This window comes from Athene cunicularia (assembly GCF_003259725.1).
Source record: "Athene cunicularia isolate RWA chromosome 2 unlocalized genomic scaffold, athCun1 chr2_part1, whole genome shotgun sequence".
In the NCBI taxonomy this organism is placed as follows: domain Eukaryota; kingdom Metazoa; phylum Chordata; class Aves; order Strigiformes; family Strigidae; genus Athene; species Athene cunicularia.
In genome coordinates, this window is record NW_020799095.1 from 13,231,922 (window position 1) to 13,251,239 (window position 19,318).

Consider the following 19,318-nt stretch of genomic DNA (forward strand, 5'->3'; position numbering starts at 1 on the left):
GGGGGGGGGGGGGTTAATTGCTTGAATAATGTTTTACAATAACAAATAGCCGCTGTATGGTAACAGCCACCCAAGAACCTCTGCTTGCATTTTTTTTTTTTACGCCGGTTAGGTTTTTACTTTCCTCTCGGATTTGAAAATGAAACTGTTATTACTTAGTTTCACTTTCAGCTTTCCCACTGCTCTTCCTCGGTAGCAAAAGCGAAGAGCGCATCTGGAACATATTGGCTGCTATGGACCACTTAATGTCCATGCCTGCAAATAAACTCCTAGTTATTGTGGGAGCCTTTACATCCCACAATATGTTTTCCTTTTTTTCCTTTTTTTTCTTTTTTTTTTTTTTCCCCCCAAATCACCAGCTTCTCCTTTAAATTGTAAGGTTATGATATTTAATCCAGCATTAAGTTTGCACACCCGCATATAAATGAATTACAAGTTTCAATTCTGAAAATACGTTTACTATTTTCACACAGGGGAGTAACTCCACTGATGCTTATTAAGGCCACTCAGCATGCATTTATGTCTGAAGCTGCACAGGCGAGTGTTCACGGGATCACAGCCTACACAGATGACCTTATTCTTTCACCCTATTCTTCAACGTCCTTAAAAGCCTGAAAAGTTTTTATTTCCATTAAATTGAAATCAAAGATGAAAGTTGTTAAGAAGCAGATATTGACTGGTTAAATGCCTGAATATTTGTTTACATTTCATTGTGTATTTTAGAGTGTCTAATGGGAAAAACACTGCTGTGTTGCATACAGTAAGGCACTGGTTAGTCTAATGGCAAAATATACTTTTACTGCAGTTCCTTCTTGAATCCTCAAGAGCATGGTTGTCTTACAATACTATGTCTCTTTTTTCCTTTTTTACCTTACTGCTCACTAGATAACCAGAACAGTAAGTCTACCAGCCTGTGGCTACGGATACAGTTACTATAGGAACATTTATAAACACTAATTTGACTACACATGCAGAACTCCAGCCTGGTACTGCAGAGGAGCAAGCTTAGAAAGAAAACACTCTTTAACTGCAAATAGGTAAATATATTTTTTATTTTTTAAATTTAAGCCTGATTTAAGTAATTGCTGTCATTCTAACTTTGTGCAAATTTATTGTTTAAAACAAAAAGAAAAAAGCTTGTCTCTGTCAAGAACAGTTGCTCCAATGACAGGCTAAATATTACAGTCACAATTTTAACAAAAATAAGGAATGAGAAGACCGTTTGCTGGCTGGAAACATGGAACTCTAACTTGGGCTGTGTTGACTTGTGGTGGCTTCAGTGAATGTAATTTGGCCAGGACAGGTTACACTATATTAAGAAAAAAAAAACAGAAAATTTGTGCTTTGACATATGAGTGTATATATATTAGTCTCAATTTCTATATCCAATCTGACTTTTTCTGTCAGCTGAATTTACGAGCAAGTACATACTAATTTTCTAATTGTAATGCATGCATAACTGAACACAACTGAACCACTCGTGATTATTTTTCATCATTAAATGAGATTCAAACTCAATGCATTGCCTGAACAACCCTTGCCACATTTTTCAGTTTCTGTCCTTCGGGGCATGTCAATGTGTTTGCACAAGTCGAACTGACTCCAAAACCCACGTTTAGTGAGCGCTGGTGGGAGCCGAGGGAGCCTAGATGCCTGCTGCCTGCCTGTGCTGCTCAGCTCACAAACTCAGGTGAGCAGCCGGGTGACTTTGGGAAGACTGTTCATCCGCATCAAATTAAGCAAGCCAGGAGCTAGGTGAGACAGGAGTGCCAGCTCCTGTGATTCTCAGGTCTCTCCCAGGCTGCTGACAGCCCCGAGGAGGTGCTTGCTCAGAGGTGGTGCTCCCAGGAGACCATCTTTCATCTCACGTTTGTTGCTCTCGCCCGAATTCACTGTGAACACCCAACAGGCTTAAATGCAAGAGCGGGCGCGTTATTCCAGCAAAGGATGCAGTTGCATTCTTGAGTCACAAAAGAGGAAATTAAAATGCAGTTTAGGGTGTGCCTGACGCCTAGCTGTCATTTAGGGCTCTTGAGGCCTATCTCGGTCACGTAAATTAAAGAATGACTCAACTAATAGCAGCCTACTGCTGAATGCTGCCTCTCTGAGAGGGACCTCCCAGCCCGCAGCCGAGCTCTGGGAGCCCACCCCTACCCCTCATCCCCATATCCCAGCCTAGTCAGAGCCAGAGTGCCCAACCCAGCCCTCTCTCCCTCTCCTTTTGTTCAAGATGGGACTTTCTTCCTGCTCTTCCACCTGTTTTTATTCTTGCTATTCAATGCAAATGTGAAAAAAGGAGCTCTTGGCCCTCCAGGGAATTTCTCCAAGTATAAAATCCTATTGTGTCCTTTCATTAGTGCATTCCTTATGGGTGAAGTGGCCTCCCTCTTGGCCACCACACATTCAGGACTGCTATCAATATTTTATGAATCACTGAAAGTATTAACAGTACAAAAAAGATGTTGTTTCTAGCATCCTGTCAGCTTCCCATGGTGCTTACATTTTATAATGGAGATGGCAGACCTTCCCACTAGGCCTTTGTCTGTTATAGGAAACCTCACACCTCCATTACCCAGTTGTTTAAAGGAAAAAATGTGTAAAAAAAAAAAAAAAATAGAGAAAATGTCATTGAAAGGTTCATGGCTGTTTTAGTAACACAAACTTTTTGTTAGTGATGGAGCACTTAGCAGTTTTTATTCACTTCTTACCCAGAGGATGCTCTTCTTGACTTCAGTCAGAGTTTTGATTTAACAAAAAACAAGTGAGAAAACTAAAGGCTGGGCTCACGCAGCACAGGACCTTTAGTGCCTTTGCCAGTACAATGTGAAGTGTGTGTGCCAAGTTCAGAAGGTGCTTGTTAAAGTTATTTAGCCTTCTACAGTCACTACATAGGCTTACACTGTGTTATTTCATGGTAGTGAGACCTTGCTTCATGCAAACATGGGATATGCTACCTTATTTTATCCTACCTTTTCTTTCTTCTGCCTCCCCACAAGTTTGTTGTTGGTTGGGTTTTTTTGTGGTGGTGGTGGTGGTGGTTGGTTTTGTGGTTGCTGGTTTTTGGTTTTGTTTATTCTTTTCTCTAACATCTTTTTCTTTTCTTCCTGCTACTTAACATGTGGCAGAGATCCCCATGATTCCACGGGACCCTATTCAGTGTACTTTGACTGTCTCTTCTTTGACAGTTTTCCTAACCACCCCATCCCCATGTAGGGCAGGTCCATTGGTGCTGGCAGCCTTACAGGCCCCCAGCAACTGGCACAGCCAGAGGGTGGGAAGGAAGCAGCCTCATTTCTCCTGCCTGCACCCTTGATATGACACTGACTTAGATAACAAAACGCTGCATAGAAAATCCTTTTTATTTCTGTAAAATGACGTTATGCTGGCCTACGCATATCTGGCCGTGCAAGCTCACTCCTGGGTCTTCCCCATACCTGTGTGGGAAAGCACCTGGAAATCTTAAGAGCTATGGACAAAACCACAAGCACTTCAGTTAAAACACAGATGCTAAACCGGTCAAAAACCTCAATTTAGACCAACTATAACTGTGTTTTGTATGGCTGGAAAAAATAGATGGACTCCATGAATATAGCAGTAACCCCAGATGTGAGTTTTTGGGGTGAGGGAGGCTGGGTGTCACTGGGAGGAAAGTGCAGGAGGCAGAGTTATCTTCACCCATCTTCTGCCACTGCTTTCTCCTTGTGGATCCCTAAAACCTCATGTGCTTTCCCTCCCATGCTGAACCCAGCAGGTTTACCATCCCCAGTTGATGCTTTGCAACCTCTAACCTACTCAGGTACTCAGTGAATAACAAACTGCTGCCTCTGCCCCACCAAGATAGGCCCAGCCACCCACAACAGGTGAAAAATATCTGGAGTGTAGAAAGAGCTGGTTTTGCCATTTTTTTGCTACTCCCATTTCCCAGTTCGCTACTTTGTCCCATCTGAGGAGCTGCACCTCTGCCCAAGCAGATGGTGTCACCCAAGACGGCCTAATGATGGGGACTCATTCCACTTTATAGGATGACATAAAACCAGTTGGCCTGGAATCCCAGGATTCCAGTTTTGGGCAACGCTTAAGAAGATAAATAAGGATAGTAATTATCTTAATTTATTCCATAATTATTTAAATTATTAATCACTTCCTTCTTTCTTGCCTGTTATCAGGTCTAGGGGAAGGAGTGTTCCTAATACCCAAAGGCAGGCTCTGCCCTCCACATGCTCCTGTGACTCACCAGGTTCGTCTTTATCTCTTCCCATATCTTTCATAACAAGGCTTCCTTGAAGCTGCGTTGTTGCTTCTGGGGATACAGTAAGTAGGGTTCTACACACACCTGCTAAAAGGGGTGGAAGGTGTAGGGCATGGCTGCTGGGTTATCAAATGAGTTTGTCAGGTGGAGAGCTTTTCAGAGGTCTTATATGCATTTAATAAAGGCTGAATAAGGTTTTTTGCATAAGAGATAGGCTCTTTGCTGCTTGGGCCAAAGGTGATCATGTAAAATTGGGACCAGGTAAGGCAGCCCCTGCAGAGGTGACAGCACTTGCCTGGCTCAGGCTGTGCCATAGGACATGCACTGCACAGCACTGCCAAGTTGCACCATGGCAAATGCTACAGCCCCACTGGCCAGCCATGGTGGCTCCTTGGCAGGGGCCAGCCCCAGGGATGCTGAGTGCCCATCATGGTTTCTGCACGCAGGTATGACACATTTGTGAACAATTTTCCAGGGGAGGTGCTGCTGCCAAACTGTGTGACAGGTGGAAGGGAGGGAAATTAGTCGGGAGGAGAGGAGCAGGGCTGAATGTATGGAGGCAACAAAGCCATATCATGGCATCATAGGCACGTGGGAGAGGAAGGACCAAGCAGAGGAAAGGCATGGCTAAAAGTAAAGCAGGGAAGCAGGCAAGGAAGCCAGTGCTCATTCAGCAAGAATTTGCAGCAGTGCAGCCTGTTTATATGTATTAGCTGATAATATTGTGATGAGAAGCTCAGGGAGACTGTGACCTCCATTTTATATCACACAGCACTTCTCTGCCTGCTCAGTGCTGGATTCAGGACCCATAATTGTCACCATTTTCTAAGAACGCCAGTATGTAGCAAATTAAAAAAAAAAAAAAAAAAATCTCTCAGAGGAATGAGTTCAGACTAGAGATTGTGTAAATTAAGTGCTGAGTGTGACAAAAGAAAGTGAGGAAGAAGCACACTTCAGGTGGAGACAGGAACATGTGTCAGAGGGAGATGACTGTATATGGAACTCTTCTGTTTGGATACAAGTCAGATCCTGGGTCCTTGAAGCTCAAATTAGTGACATCTTTAGTAATTATAAAATGAGATTGTAGTGTCAAACTGCAGAAACAGAAAATAATCTCACCTTGCAATACAAACAGCAAGGCAACTCCAAGTGCTACAAGTAGAGAGGGTTACTGGGGTGATGGTATCCTCTGCCATAAAAGTCCCTGGCCTGCAGTCTTGTGCTCTGCCTCTGTTCTGCCTCTTACACACAGGGTGTGTGTGGTGGAGAGATGAAGCAGGCACCCTTTCCTAGTAGCTTGACTAAGGACTGACCAAGAGGTTCTTCGTTGTAACACAAGCAGTAAATATGATTTTTGCCCTTGAAAACATGTAGTCTCAAACTGTGGTTCACTCCCCATTTTTCTACCTCTTCTATATTTTTTATATCTGCTTCTATTTTCAGCTCAGAACATTAAACGGTGCTGGCTGTTTTGGCTCCCTAAATAGGCACAGGGAAACTGCAGTGAGCTAGAAAGCTGAATTTTATCTTTCTGACGCTGAGTGCATTTTAGCTTCGCATATTATGCTGTCAGGATCTCACTGTTATCCTTTAACCTGACAGCAAAAATCCTGGGAGTCTGTCTGTTCCTGATGAGGGAAATGCAAGGAGAGAAGGAAACAGACTAATCTTTTTACTTCATAAGAGACCAACAAAGGAAACATTTCCGTTTTAATTTCACTTTTACAAGTTTTTCAGCTATTAACATAAGCAGTGTACGCATACTATAAAAAATTAACATCAGCGCTGTCCTTTTAATAATTATGAGCTAAATGATTGCCACCAAAGAGTTGTAGCATATGTTGTTCTACATGAATTATTACATGTATTATTCTGGTTATTTACACACTGTAATGAAGTGGGACAGTTTTGGTGCTCTGAAATTGTGATGTGTTAGCACTTACACCCACTTGCAGAGATATAAACATCTATAAAGTATGTTTGTTACAAATGAAGCTTACTGAGGTCAAACTAACATTTTGTTGAAAGTTTTCAATTTTCCATCTCTAATCCAAGGGGCTTCTGTATACAGTAAATGAAAAACGGGTTCATATATAAAAGGGTGACAAAAAGCAGTTTACCATACATTTCTGTATGTATTAGTCCTAATTTTTCTCATGCCTGAATGCATCATCACGGTGACAGCAGTGAAAGGGCTTGTGCGATCTCCCAATCTTAAACTATGTAGAAAAGGAAAAGGTATATGTGCAAGCATATATTTCCCTGCTATTTTATCATGTGCCTCCTTATCTTTCCCCACTAAAGTGGTACAGTGTTTCTAAAGGAAGCTGATGCTCACCTCTAATGGAGAGATGGACTTTCCCATAAACTGGCCCTACAGCAGATTGAGAGCTGTAGCCACCTGCAAACTCGCCTCTCCAAGGACAAGGTATACTACAGTGTCATAACGGTTTTTTAAGCGGTATCACTCTCTACTGAAGCGATCAATTATAAAATTCTAAAAAGAAAGTCTAGCTCAGCTGATCAGAGGCATTTGATTCTTCAAGATATATTAATTGGAGCTAGAAGAGGTTGGGGCTTTCTCTTTTAATGCTCCTGTAATTCTCAAACAGCTGAAGAAGTTTTGTCAAACAACTGTCACCACAGGAAAAAAAGGCATGCCTTGAAAAACAAATCATGGAAATGCTTATAACCCAGAGGTGATGAACAGAAATAATGAGAAAGAAGAAAATCTACTTCCCAGCTGAAATCCTCAAAGAGATAACAGTTGCAAAATTGTTACTTTAAGGTGTGGCTTTATCAAGTTTAAAGAGCTCCAGGAAATGGGTGAGGTTGAAGCAGGATGAAATTACCAAAGGCTACTCTTGTAATAATGCTGTGGGATATTATCGCTGCTAAACCATTGCTGTTTGCCCTGGTGGTAGACTAACAGCAGTTAACAATGGTCACTGAAAGTCAGAAATCTCAGAGTAGAGAATACAATAAAATCCTATAATATATGCATTTTTGCCTGATGCTTCTCATCCATACACACATAAATACTAAATGCTAAATAAACAAAACAAACTTAATTAACTTGAAAAACAAACACTATGTTTACATACTTCATAGACAGATGATGTATAGGCTGGCAAGTGAGCTTCTCATGGTGTCAGGACTGTGTTATTATGGTGTCTGTACATGTATATTATGTGCTGATCTGAGGGGGAGAGGATGCTACACAAGCAGCTGTAAGGCTTAGCTGCACATCACTTTATAGGACACAGCAGCCATTTGTACAGTTCGCTGCTTAAGCAATATTGACATTTCCTCCATATGTTATATACCCGTTTTCTTACCCATTTCAAATTATAGGGAGAATTATTAGTGCTGCTACCAATAGGGTTGCCCCATGTTTTCAGTAGGTTAAAACTGTGCCAGATATTAACTATTCCTACTGAAATTTTCCAAGCAGATTCTTTAGAAGTTCCAGGCAGTATAGTTTAGATGCTTCTGAGAATATGATTTGAAAAATATGTTGGTTTTGCTGGGATTAAACAAAAATTCTAATAACTATTTTATAGAGAAGCTCTAAGATTGTCAGGTTTTAAAGTAGGCTTTGGAAATTTGGCTGAGACTGCATCAGTGGTGCACCTTTTGTCATTGTAAATTTATCCAAATTGGAGCAAGTTACTATATTTAAAAAGCAGCATCAGAAAAAGCAGCATCAGTTTGCTGGTGCTGATTAGACATGCCAGTGTGTAGGTGCTGAATTCAGGCTGTCCCCTCTGCACCAGCTGGCCTCTGGCAGGGAGTGCCTCACTAGGACTTACTCCACCTCTGATTTGGGTTTGTAGCACCAGGTGCCAAACCTAAGAATAGTCCTGTATTTCATCCTGGCTCTCAGTACTCCCTTTGCTAGTAACAGGAGAAGACTAAAGGTGTCTTTATACACACACATCCCCATCACTAGCAGTAGGAGTGGTATTTGGAAGTAGATATTCAAGAGAACATATGTGCAGGAGTGCAAACAGTCCTGGTACTCAGGGGAAGAGAATCGAGGAACAAGAATGAGGAGATAGAAGAGACTGGGCTGCAAAGGGAGAGAAAGAAGGTGCATGGGGACAGGAGGAAGGTACTCGCTTTGGCTGGAGAACAGGCAGAGGTGCTTGCATTGACTAGACCCTATGATGTCCTTGCAGTACCTGGCCTTGATTCCACATTTTCAGCCTCGTTGCTCTTCTGATCTTCCATGAGCTCCGTTGCAAAGCGTGTGTCTCCTTCCACCCTGAAAGCTGAAGAATGCAGAGGGTATGTGCTGCTGCCCACAGGTCTCATGGCTCAAGAAGCAGGGGTGTTTCCCAGAGACCTAAAAGCTCAAACAGCGCTTGGCCCATTTCATAATACTTTTGTTCTTCATTATGCTTTCTTGATTTAGAAACGGACACATTCAAAATCCATCCTACATTAAAGGAACATGAACATTGCAAAATCTAGCTCTCATAAGCAAGAAAAACAATAAATTGTCCATATAAATATAATTTAACTTTTGTGTGCCTAAATACAATGGTATAAAGTTTTTTCCAGTCAACTTCTAAAGGCCTCACAACTAAAACTGAAAGCAGTCAGATTTGATTAAAGCGGTATACCAATGCTTCTGGTCCTGTTTTGTATCTCCCATGCAAGACTGGCAGATGGTATTTTTTTTTTAAATCTTAATCTGAAATATGAGGGGGGGGGGGGTTATTGTTAGTTGGTTAGTTTTATTGTTGGTTTGGTTTGGTTTGGTTTGGTTTTCGAAGAGGAATTGCACCCCGTTACCATGTCTGGAAAGTGATGAATAGATAGAGAAGAGCTGATGAAGAACTACTTCATACTTACAGATCTAACAGTGTGAAAGTACAGGGCTATGCACTGAATCACAAGGAGGAAACAACTGAGACCGTAACTAGGTACAAGAATACAAGAATAATATAAATTGTGTCATGAATTCTGTATTTCCAAACTTTTCACTTTGTGACTTTGCTGTAATAGATTTTTAACAGTTATTAGTTACAATTTTTACATAGTCTCACATGGGTTTCCCAATTTCTTGACCACAGTATGCATTACTATATGATGATGCAATTCAGAGTTTAGAGTTTATAAGAGTGAGCACAAGGTTTAGGTAAATGTAGTGTTACCTAATATTAAAATATTGAAATATGAAACTATGAACACTCTTAACATATTCAACTCCTTTAGAGAATGACATTGGAGGAAAAGTCACAAGACAAACCAAACCCACCTGATTTTGAATGTTTCAGAGATGAGGAAGATCATCTGGAGAAGGTCATGACTACACCTGAAATGCTGAATCCAAGCCTATTAGAATTTTTTGCTCTGTGTGTCAACAAACAATATACCCGAACCACCTTCTTTGTCATAAAAAACCCCACAAAGCCCTAACTTTGCTGGGCTTTGATAGCCCACAAATGAAGATTGACAACAAAACACTTTTATCTCAGAGATGAAAACTAATTTCAAAATTGACCAAGATACCGAAATATACTGAGACACATAGTCAGAAGATTGATTATTCATTTGAATTCCTTGTGGATAATCACAGTCCTACATCATATTGTGATTTTGCTAATATTAACAACCCTAGTACTTTTAAGAAAGTAATTAATTCTTTAATAAAAGCATTATCAATTTGCCAAGATAAAAATTCCACATGGCAGGGAGACATGGAAGACAGATTTATTGTGCTTGACAACTATGGAAATAAGTCAGATACATGTTTTTTGGGGTTAGTTGATGGCTCCCATGGTGTGACAGCTGCAGAAACAGTTGCAGCAGAGCTTCCACTTTTATTTCTTGACCAGCTAGCTCAAGTGGGTTCCTCTTACAGAATGAGTAAAGATGAACAGCAAATTCTAAATTCTTTTGCCACAATAATCAAGGCAGATTACAGGGAAAAAGAGAAGATTTTCGCTGATAAACCAGGTAATGACAAGACCAGCAATACTTACGAATGGTTTCACAAAGCGTATGCCAAGTCCTTTTGGAGAATGGATAGACTTTTACGACTGGGAAGGAATGAGGTTTCCAAAGCTGGAGTGGCTGTTCAGCTGTTACCTGTTTGGTGGAGAGAATCCCCAGCAAAGAGAGAGATGGCACTGAGGAAGAAGAAAGAAAACATTTTGAAAACAACACACAGAGTCCATTAGCCAGGACAGCCAAAGGTGTTGCTGGGTTACTGCACATTGCCAATATAGGTATGTACATTCTACACTAGGATTTTTTTTTCTGTCCAATAAAAAGAGAAAAAATAAGATAGAGACTTGTTGGCAGTAGATGTGTGGAGATAAAAAGCAGCAATTGCTTTAACGACAATGTGAAGGAGACATGATAAATTCCCTTGCAACTGATATTGGTATTAGGCAGTAAGTACTAAGCTTAATCTAATAATCACCTTCGTTTGAGTTAAAGCAATAAAGTCAATTTACTAATGCAAAGGACATAGTTAAGAAACATTCCATAATATACAAGTGACCTCTGTAAGGGTAGCAAGGACAACTTCTTCATTTTTGTTTTTAAATCAAGAGGAGGTTTAAGGTGTTGTCAGTTTAGTGCAATCATAAATCTGATTTTAGATCTGATAAACCCCTTGTGTCAATGAAACATGATTAAGATATTGTTTTTATTTGTGTCATTGAGAAGTGAAAGCACATTTTGCTACCAGCAAACTGCAAACAGGATCTGTAGGGGGTCACCTGAATTATTAATTTCTGAAATAGGCATTGGTTATTTACTGTTGTGATGGAAGATCTATTCAGACCCATTTCCTTTTATGAAAGAGAACCCTGATTTGCCTTTCTACAGTGTAGAAAATTAGTTATTAGTTACAATCAGAAACACTGATACATTAATGCTTCTCCACCCAGCCCTGCTGCAGGAAACACTAGACAAAGCTCTTGCAGTTCTTAGCAACTCCACTCATTGCATCTTCCCACTTGGTGATTTTTGTTACCAATTAAGTTCTCTTGTGTAAGACAGCTGTAAGATTACAAGCAAGATGCTTGCTTTCCCATAAAGGAGTACACAAGCAGAATTATATAAAAAAGCTGTTGGGTGAATAGTTTCAAATGGATTTGTGTCTGCAGTTATATTCTCTCCAGTCTCTGCTTGAAGCACTGGCCCAGCACTGACAGTTTTCTATCACTCTGCCTAGCATTAGTAAGGAGTGTGCTAACAGTGCAGCTTTCCATGAACAGGGGCACTCTTTTGTCCTTAGATGAGTGTATTCACAAAACTTGTAGGACTTATTTCTTTGTATGAAATTTGACTGAAATTAATCAAGAGAGTCAAAGCTCAGCAGGGAAATGGAAAATCATTCAGAAGGCTTCATTTTTTTTTTCAGGAGGCAAACCAATTCTGTCATATTCCACATATGGAGAAAACTGATCCCAGATTAAAAAAAAAAAAAAAAGTATTTTTGATTAACAATAATATGCAATCCTCTACCAGTCTGAGGAACACTATAAACCGACTTGAACATGCACTGACACTGAACTAAGTAACTGCTCTGTCCCCCCACTGCTTCCTCTCCTCCATTCTCCCAACACTTGTTGCTGTAGCCATACTTCCTCTATCTCTAAAGTAGCATTTTTGCAACAACCTGACCTTTACCATTACAGCTATCAAAACTGGTAATTTAGTGCTAGCTCAGATATTCTTTCAGGAGATGCAGTCACACCTTTAATGGAATACAGGAGCAGCTCACGTAATGGTTGTAATATTTTCAGATATATTTGGTTTTTACTTTATTGGGGAAAAAATCCATTTTTATTACAATGAACTTAAGTAAGATGAAGGTAAGAAAATTTGGTAGAGAATTCACCCAACCTAAGTTTTCTGGTTCTAGTTACCTGCTTCCATCCTTCCCTGACAGATCATGTTTTATGCTGGCTGCAATTAAAGATACTGTAAACTCAAGCTCTACTAATGAGTTAAGGCTTGCAGTTGATCAGATACTTTAAGCCTTTTATGATTAAAGTTCACAGTTTTGAACCACTGCTAAATATGCATTTATTTAATCTAATTACACTTAATTTTCCACCATATATCACATCAAAGAAAAATATTTCCACAACATTCAGCTTCATTTTCCCCCCCAGGAATATGTTCTTACAGAAGATAGACATGTTCCTTCAACACCAGGTAAGCAACTGAATAAGACGATCAGATATGCAGAGCAGGAGATGGTGGCATTGGCCAGCTTTTGTCTTCTTCATTTAGTCCCACATTGATAGGTCAGCTAGTTTTTCTCGATCCTTTTATTCTGTCTCTGGTTTGCAGACAAGAGACATGCATCCAAAAGTGACTAGGTTTTATTCTTTCTTGCAGTCAAGTTGTTCCACATGGGTTATATTACACCCTTTGTTAGGCTTACAGATGGTGGTCTCACTTCAAGAGTTCAAAGGAAATTTTAGACAATCTTCTAGCTCTCCATGGAAATCAGAGGAAGGAAGAGGGAGCAAGCCCAAGCAAACATTCACACAGCATAACTTAGGGCATCTACATGCTATAATCAATAAAAGGGTGTGTCCTTCAGTTCTGTATTCTGAATCACCTTCTAGAGAACTCTGTCTTCACACAGGCTATACTTAGCTGTTTCCTACACTAGACAATGCCAATACTGCCCAAGAAATACAACTACTGTATAAGCAGTGTCTACTTATAAGCCCTTTTGAGATCTGTGCCCTAGTCTATCCAGATGGTATTAAAAATATAAATGAACACACTGCCGCCAGCTTAGTGTCTGGAAAGCTACCATCCCACTCAAGCTCCTTTAAGTAGTCACTTTTGCCCTCATGTCAACACATGGGAGCAGACCAATCACCTCCTCTAGCACAAAAAATGGTTCTTCTCCCAGCATAGCCATAGAGGATCTCAAACAATGCATCACTTCATTTCAGAGCTGCTTTCCTTTATACGCTGCATTCAAGTCTGACAAGACTAGTCACCTGCAGTGTTGCAAGTCACCTGCACTGCTGCAATTTCTAACACTTTACATTCCCACCATGCAGATTTTAAAAGTTTCCTACTAAAGGAAAGAAGTTACTCCTCAGCTTCTCATGATGACTGTAAGAACTCTTGCTCCCTTGGGTCCCTTAACTGAGGAAGAGATTTAAGGCATCATGTTAGTAAACTGTAAATTCTACACGACGTCTAAATTATATTCACCTGCTAGAAATTTTATAGTGGTGACGTGCAGAAACAAACTCTGCAACTCAGAGTTATAAAGCAGGCATGTTTATTCCGGCCGGGGTGCAAGGGGATTTCTGCAGAAAGCTTGCACATCGTCTCTGGCAAGCAGCCAAATATTCTTTACAACAAATATATTCATTAGGAAGGGCTGGGTTATTACAATTAGTTCGGGGAATAGGTGTGATTATTATAATTATGCAAGGAGATAAGTACTTGATCTTCTTCACAGTGTCCACTGGCTCCAGGGAATGTGTTGTCAAGCGAAGTCCAGATGTCTCCTTCTTAAATCAGCGAGATCATCCTCCATAGATAGCATCTCTGAGTCCTTTTGTTCAAGTTCAAGTTTGCCTAAGTGCCCATTCAGGGCTTTGCTTCAGCTATCGATGAATTGTCCTTTTAATTCATACCCCCGGGCTACCTGCTACTTTCTTATCATAGCCAATCCCCAAACTATCTGGTAAACCACAGTGAATCCACAAAACAAGTCTGGACAAGCAGAATTCTTAGACGACGTTCAGAAATCATCATACGTTGCTATAAGTAAATAATTTGCAAGGAAAGTGGTAATTTCTCTATATCAGTGGTGAAAATATTCTGAACCTGAAACTTCCTGATGAGTCCATTCAGCCATAATTTGAAAGCACACACTCTCTTAAGGAAGGAAAAAAAAAAAAAAAAAAAAAAGAGTATGTAGGGAAGTTTACGAAGGAAAGTGGTCATACAGTACTGGTAGACAAGTTGGACAATCCTGACTGGCTTGCTGAACTGCAGTTGTCCTTGAAGTCACCTTTGAAGCCATGTAAGTAGTAAACAACAGTGTTAGTGACATGTAGAAGGGGATGCTGCAGCACAAGTGGGGAGTGCCCTCAGACAAGGTTTCCTTGTGGGACGCTTACACTGTGCCAATGAGGAGTCAGTTGTGGTGCGTGAACTGAACTCAGGGACCAATCACGAGTTGTCATTGCGTGCGTGATTGTTGCATGTACTAAGTTTATGTTATACATACTGGCCAGTTGCCTAATAAAGTTGGAACAAGTTTGTAAAACATATTGATGTGTACGCTTGCTACCCGAGCTCTACCCCCACCACGAGAAATGGCGCCGAACAGGGACCCCTCCGTTTTTAACTCCGCATTGACCAGGGGATTGGCGGTGCTGGAAGGGGAACAGGGACGCCTCCCTTTTTAACTACGCATCGACCAGGGAATCAGTGGTGCTAGAAGGCGGACAGGGTAGAAGTGGCGCAGAGTAACCCAGGAGTGGGACGCAAAGACGTACTTCTGGAGTAGGAGACAACGCTGGCCAGGTTGTCCTCTGCGAAGGTAAGCTGCGATGACGTTAGAAATGGACGCAGCGATTCAACTCCTTGCTAGTATTGTAAGAGAGAGAGCAATGTGAGTCTTGTTAATTTAACAGATTTGGTTCATTGAGCTCAGAAACAAGAATATTGCCTTATCCCTGCTTTGCTCTTCAAACCCCAAGAATGGAGAGAAGTGGGAGATGCGTTGTGGCGGAGCACCATAGAAGGCGGAAAGGCTGGCAAAAAGGCAAAAGAACTGTGATTCATGTGGCGGGATGTGGTTAATACATTAAACGAAACAAAAGTGGAACGCAAGGTTGCTGCAGCTGCTGTGGAGGCATTGCAACCAGAAACGCAGAATAATGATTTTTCTAAATCGAAACCAGGGTGTGCTGCGAGGGTTTGTGAGTTTACTTCAGCGGTGTTTGCTGTTCATGGGATGTCGGATTCGGTAGTGTCTTCTGCAGCTAAGATTGATGCACAAGTAGAGGGCAGATATGAACGCTGTGAAGTCAAAGAACTGACTGAAACTAAACCAGAAGTACAGACGTTAGAAGCAGCTAAGGAGGGGCCTGTTTCAGACGGAAAGGAGGTGGGGACTAGAGCATCAAGTTGCCGCCCCAAGTTGTTGCCGCCCCTTCCTGCCTTGGGTCTGCCTACTTCCTCCTCTATGTCATCTAATCCCATGTCAAGACCTAATACGCCCATGAAGGTGCCACCGAACAGTAATCTAGAGACTGACTAAACCATACGTCAGTTGATAAGAAGACTTGAAGAGTTGCTTGGACCATCACATGTGGATACAAACCCTCCTGTTTCTACCACACAGTGGGTCCCTAGGAACACACATTGAAATCCTCCGCCAACACCCCTCAGCGCCTCCTCAGCCCCCACCAGCTGCAGCAGAACGACGCTCCTTTCCGTGCAGTACAACCAAACTCCTATCAAGCCTCTGGAGCTGATCCTTTACAACACCGACGGTCTGGAGTGATGAAAGATGCACTCCTATAAGGGAACTGACACACGGCCGGAACATTGCCTGCCCAGTAATCATCCAGAATGGCACGGGAAAATGGGAACTGCATGACTGGAAGATTTTGCAGCAAGCTAAACAAGTGGTTGTCACTTAAGGTTTAAAGTCTGAAGCAGCCGGAAACATTATAAAATATATCTTTACTGCTGATTTAATGGCTCCTGCTGACTGTCAAAATGTAGCTACTCTTTTGCTGACACCATCCCAGTATTTACTGTGGGAAAGAATGTGGAAACAGCTCGCCACTGTGGAATTGAAAAAACATCAGCAAGATCCCAGTCACCCCTTTTATGCAGTTACAGTGGATATGTTAACAGCACAGGGTGCTTATACAGGCTGGACTACCAACCCCTACTATGATACCAATTGGCTGGTCTATTCTGATTATAGATTTAAAGGACTGTTTTTTTAGCATCCCACTGCATGTCACAGATACCCAATGTTTTGCCTTCACACTACCTGCAGTCAACGGTGCCACACTATCAGCGTTTTGAATGGACAGTTTTACCACAAGGAATGAAGAATTCTCCTACCCTGTGTCAGTTATATATAAGCATGGGCCTTAGATCCTGTGTATGTTCAATATCTGAATATGATCATTTATCATTATATGGGCGACATTGTTTTTGCACAGCAATAAGAAATTACTGATAAGCAATTACAGCAAATTACTGACCAGCTTCGCAGCAAAAATCTTGTTACAGCTTCTGAAAAGATATAACGTTCAGCGCCATGGAAATACCTGGGCTGGATTATCACTGGAAGTCAAGTACAACCACAGAAGGTGCAACTTCATACCAACATTCAGACACTCAGCGACGTGCAGAAACTCTTAGAAGTTTTACAATGGGTTCACAATATTGTTGGCATTACTAATGACGATATTGCTCCCTGGCTGTCAGGTACTGATGTAAACGAACACTGTACATGTACACCACCACAACAAGAAGCCTTAACACGTATCTGAGAGAAAATTTCTTCTCAATGGAGTTCGTGTTGCATGCCAGACAGCCCTCTCTCTATCTTAGTTATCAACTTTTCCACCAGTCCTTTTGCTCTCCTCTGTGGGTAAAAAAGGGGGAGCAAGGGCAGGACAATGTACAGGACAACAGCAGACAGATTATGATTATAGAATGGGTGTTTTTACCTACACAGCCAAAAATTTATGTGTTGACGTGCTCAGAAGAGTAAGGTTCTAGAATAGTCTTCTGAATAATGGGAGAGGGAAAAACACCACAGAAAACTTAGTGTAAAATAGAACCAGATTCATTGATGGACGTATTGTTGCCTGTGGCAGTAGATCATTGACCTATGACCTGTTTTTTTCCCAGTCCTTACCAAAAAGCAGTATCTTAAAAAGACGGTATGCTATAATTGAAAATATTATCTTCAATTTTAGGTAATGTACATGCAGTGTAGGGATCCTAGAGAACTTTCTGCAACATAATGGCCATGTGAACAATCCTCCATGTGAGCAACACTGATAAGAGCCTCAGCCTCGGCAAGGACATGACAAGGACATAACCCTGAAGGAAGGACAAAGAACTTGACAAACAAACAACTCCAGGAAATGGGTTGAGTGGAGAAAGACATTAAGCAAGGCTGATGTGGTGCTTATTATCCAATCGCAAGAAGGCTTAAAGTGCATGAACAAAGTTAACTATCCAATCATAAAGAATTGTATCATGTACTGTTCTCATGCACAGGAGAAAACTTCATAAAGGGCAGGAGAAAACTTCATAAAGGGCTTGCTTAGCTTCAATAAATTGGCATTGCTTGATCATATTGGTCGTGTGCGTGTCTGCGTCTCCCACAATGCAGTCCTATGTAAAAATGGAAAAAGTAATTGACTCTCAAAAGAGCACAGCACATCTAACGTAAGTGAGAGAAAACATGTACTTCAGAACAGTGGAAACATCAGCACTAATGAACCAGACAGATTAGTAGAGGGGTTCCTGAGAACTACAAGGGGTCTTGGACATCACAGGGATCCAGTACTGAAGAGATCTGTTACACTTGTACCTCATACTGTATCTGTCCCTATCGATGACACTTGTCAGTTTCTTATTTTAGCTTCTAACAGGCTCTGGGAGGTTTTGGATTACAATGAAGCACTTGCATTAACTTTCACAGCATTCACCTGTTATTTGAGAATGTATGAATGTGTTCAACAAAACAGGACTTCTCCATACAAGTGTCAGTATTTGATGCCCCTCACTGAAGACAACTTAAATGACTCAAAGTCTACTAATGATCTGCAAGTTGGAAGAGAGATCCTCTATTCCAGTAAAGACATTTTTTTCACCGACTCAAAAGGCAACCTGAAACAAAATAAGCCAAAATGTTCTAGGAGCAACTATGTGCAAAGTAAAGATGGAGCTCCTAAGGAAACCGATGACCAGAAAATCAAGCTGATCCAGAACTGGCTCTTGTCAGTAACAATGAAGTAAATTCACAGAATAGAGAGATAAAACAGTCCGATTCTAGCACACAAGGTGGGTCTAAAGAGCTGAAATGGTTTGAGAACATAAACGTTTATCCATGTAACAGTGTTCAGGCACAGTCACAGACTGCAGAGCAAGAAGAAACATACGCTGACCCTTTCTGTGCCCCAGGTCCAAGTTGCATCCATAAACAGCTGCGAGAGAATGTACTGGCAATAGCGTCTAAAGACATGGAACAGCTCCCAAAAGATACAAAAGCATGCCTATCTAGTGATGACTCAGGACCACAACTGACAGAATAAATGGACTCCAAGATAGTTTGTGACAAACCTGCAAGTTACACTGATCAAGAACTGCTAAAGACTGTATCACCAGTGGGTTCTAAACCACCACCACAGCCTGAAGAGGACACAAAGACATACCAGTCCAATTGCAAATCACAAACCGCAGGAAGAGGCACGGTCACCTCTGAGGCACCTTATGATAATGCAGTAAGCTATGTTAGTGAACAGCTGGTAAAGGCTGCATTAGCTGCAGGTTTAAGAGATAACGTAACTATTTTGACTGTACTTCTAAATGGATGTGATAATTACCTCAAAGCTTAAAAATTTATCGTAGGATAACTGGAGTGCAAGAGTAACCTTATATATAGCTGTGTCATGAATTTACTTGTAATCAACTTAAACACTGACCCTTGTATAAATCAGACATCTTGTCTGGAACTGTGCAAATGCAATAAAACTTTCTGAAACTCTCAGTGTCCTGGTTCAGCTAGGATAGGGTTAAGATTCCCCAGCAGAGGGAAGGGATCTCCAACCGGGTTATTCATACCATGCTGACGTCAGGTCCAGCCCGGCAGCACGGGAAGTTTTCCTTTGTGGCTTTGGTCGTGGGAAGCAGTGCGGCAGGCTGGCTGTGTCCATTGCGGTATTTCTCTGTATATTCTTTGTCTTGTTTACTGTTATTACTGTTTATTGTTGTTATTATTGCTATTGTTGCTGTTCAGGTTGTTATTTATTACACTGTTGTATTAAATCTTTCCTTATTTCAACCCTGGTG

The 19,318-nt window shown here is 41.2% G+C and overlaps 1 protein-coding gene across 1 annotated transcript; it reads left to right on the plus strand.

The window, feature by feature from the left end:
• The first annotated feature begins 410 nt into the window (after window positions 1-410).
• On the plus strand, window positions 411-19,012 carry PP2D1 (protein phosphatase 2C like domain containing 1). Its single transcript, XM_026842201.1, is given in 7 exon segments — window positions 411-1,037; window positions 4,167-4,311; window positions 9,473-9,572; window positions 9,575-10,321; window positions 10,324-10,496; window positions 17,630-18,212; window positions 18,215-19,012. Coding segments are annotated over 5 exon segments (2,250 nt in total). The 5' UTR covers window positions 411-1,037; window positions 4,167-4,311; window positions 9,473-9,475; the 3' UTR covers window positions 18,865-19,012.
• The last annotated feature ends 306 nt before the right edge of the window (window positions 19,013-19,318 follow it).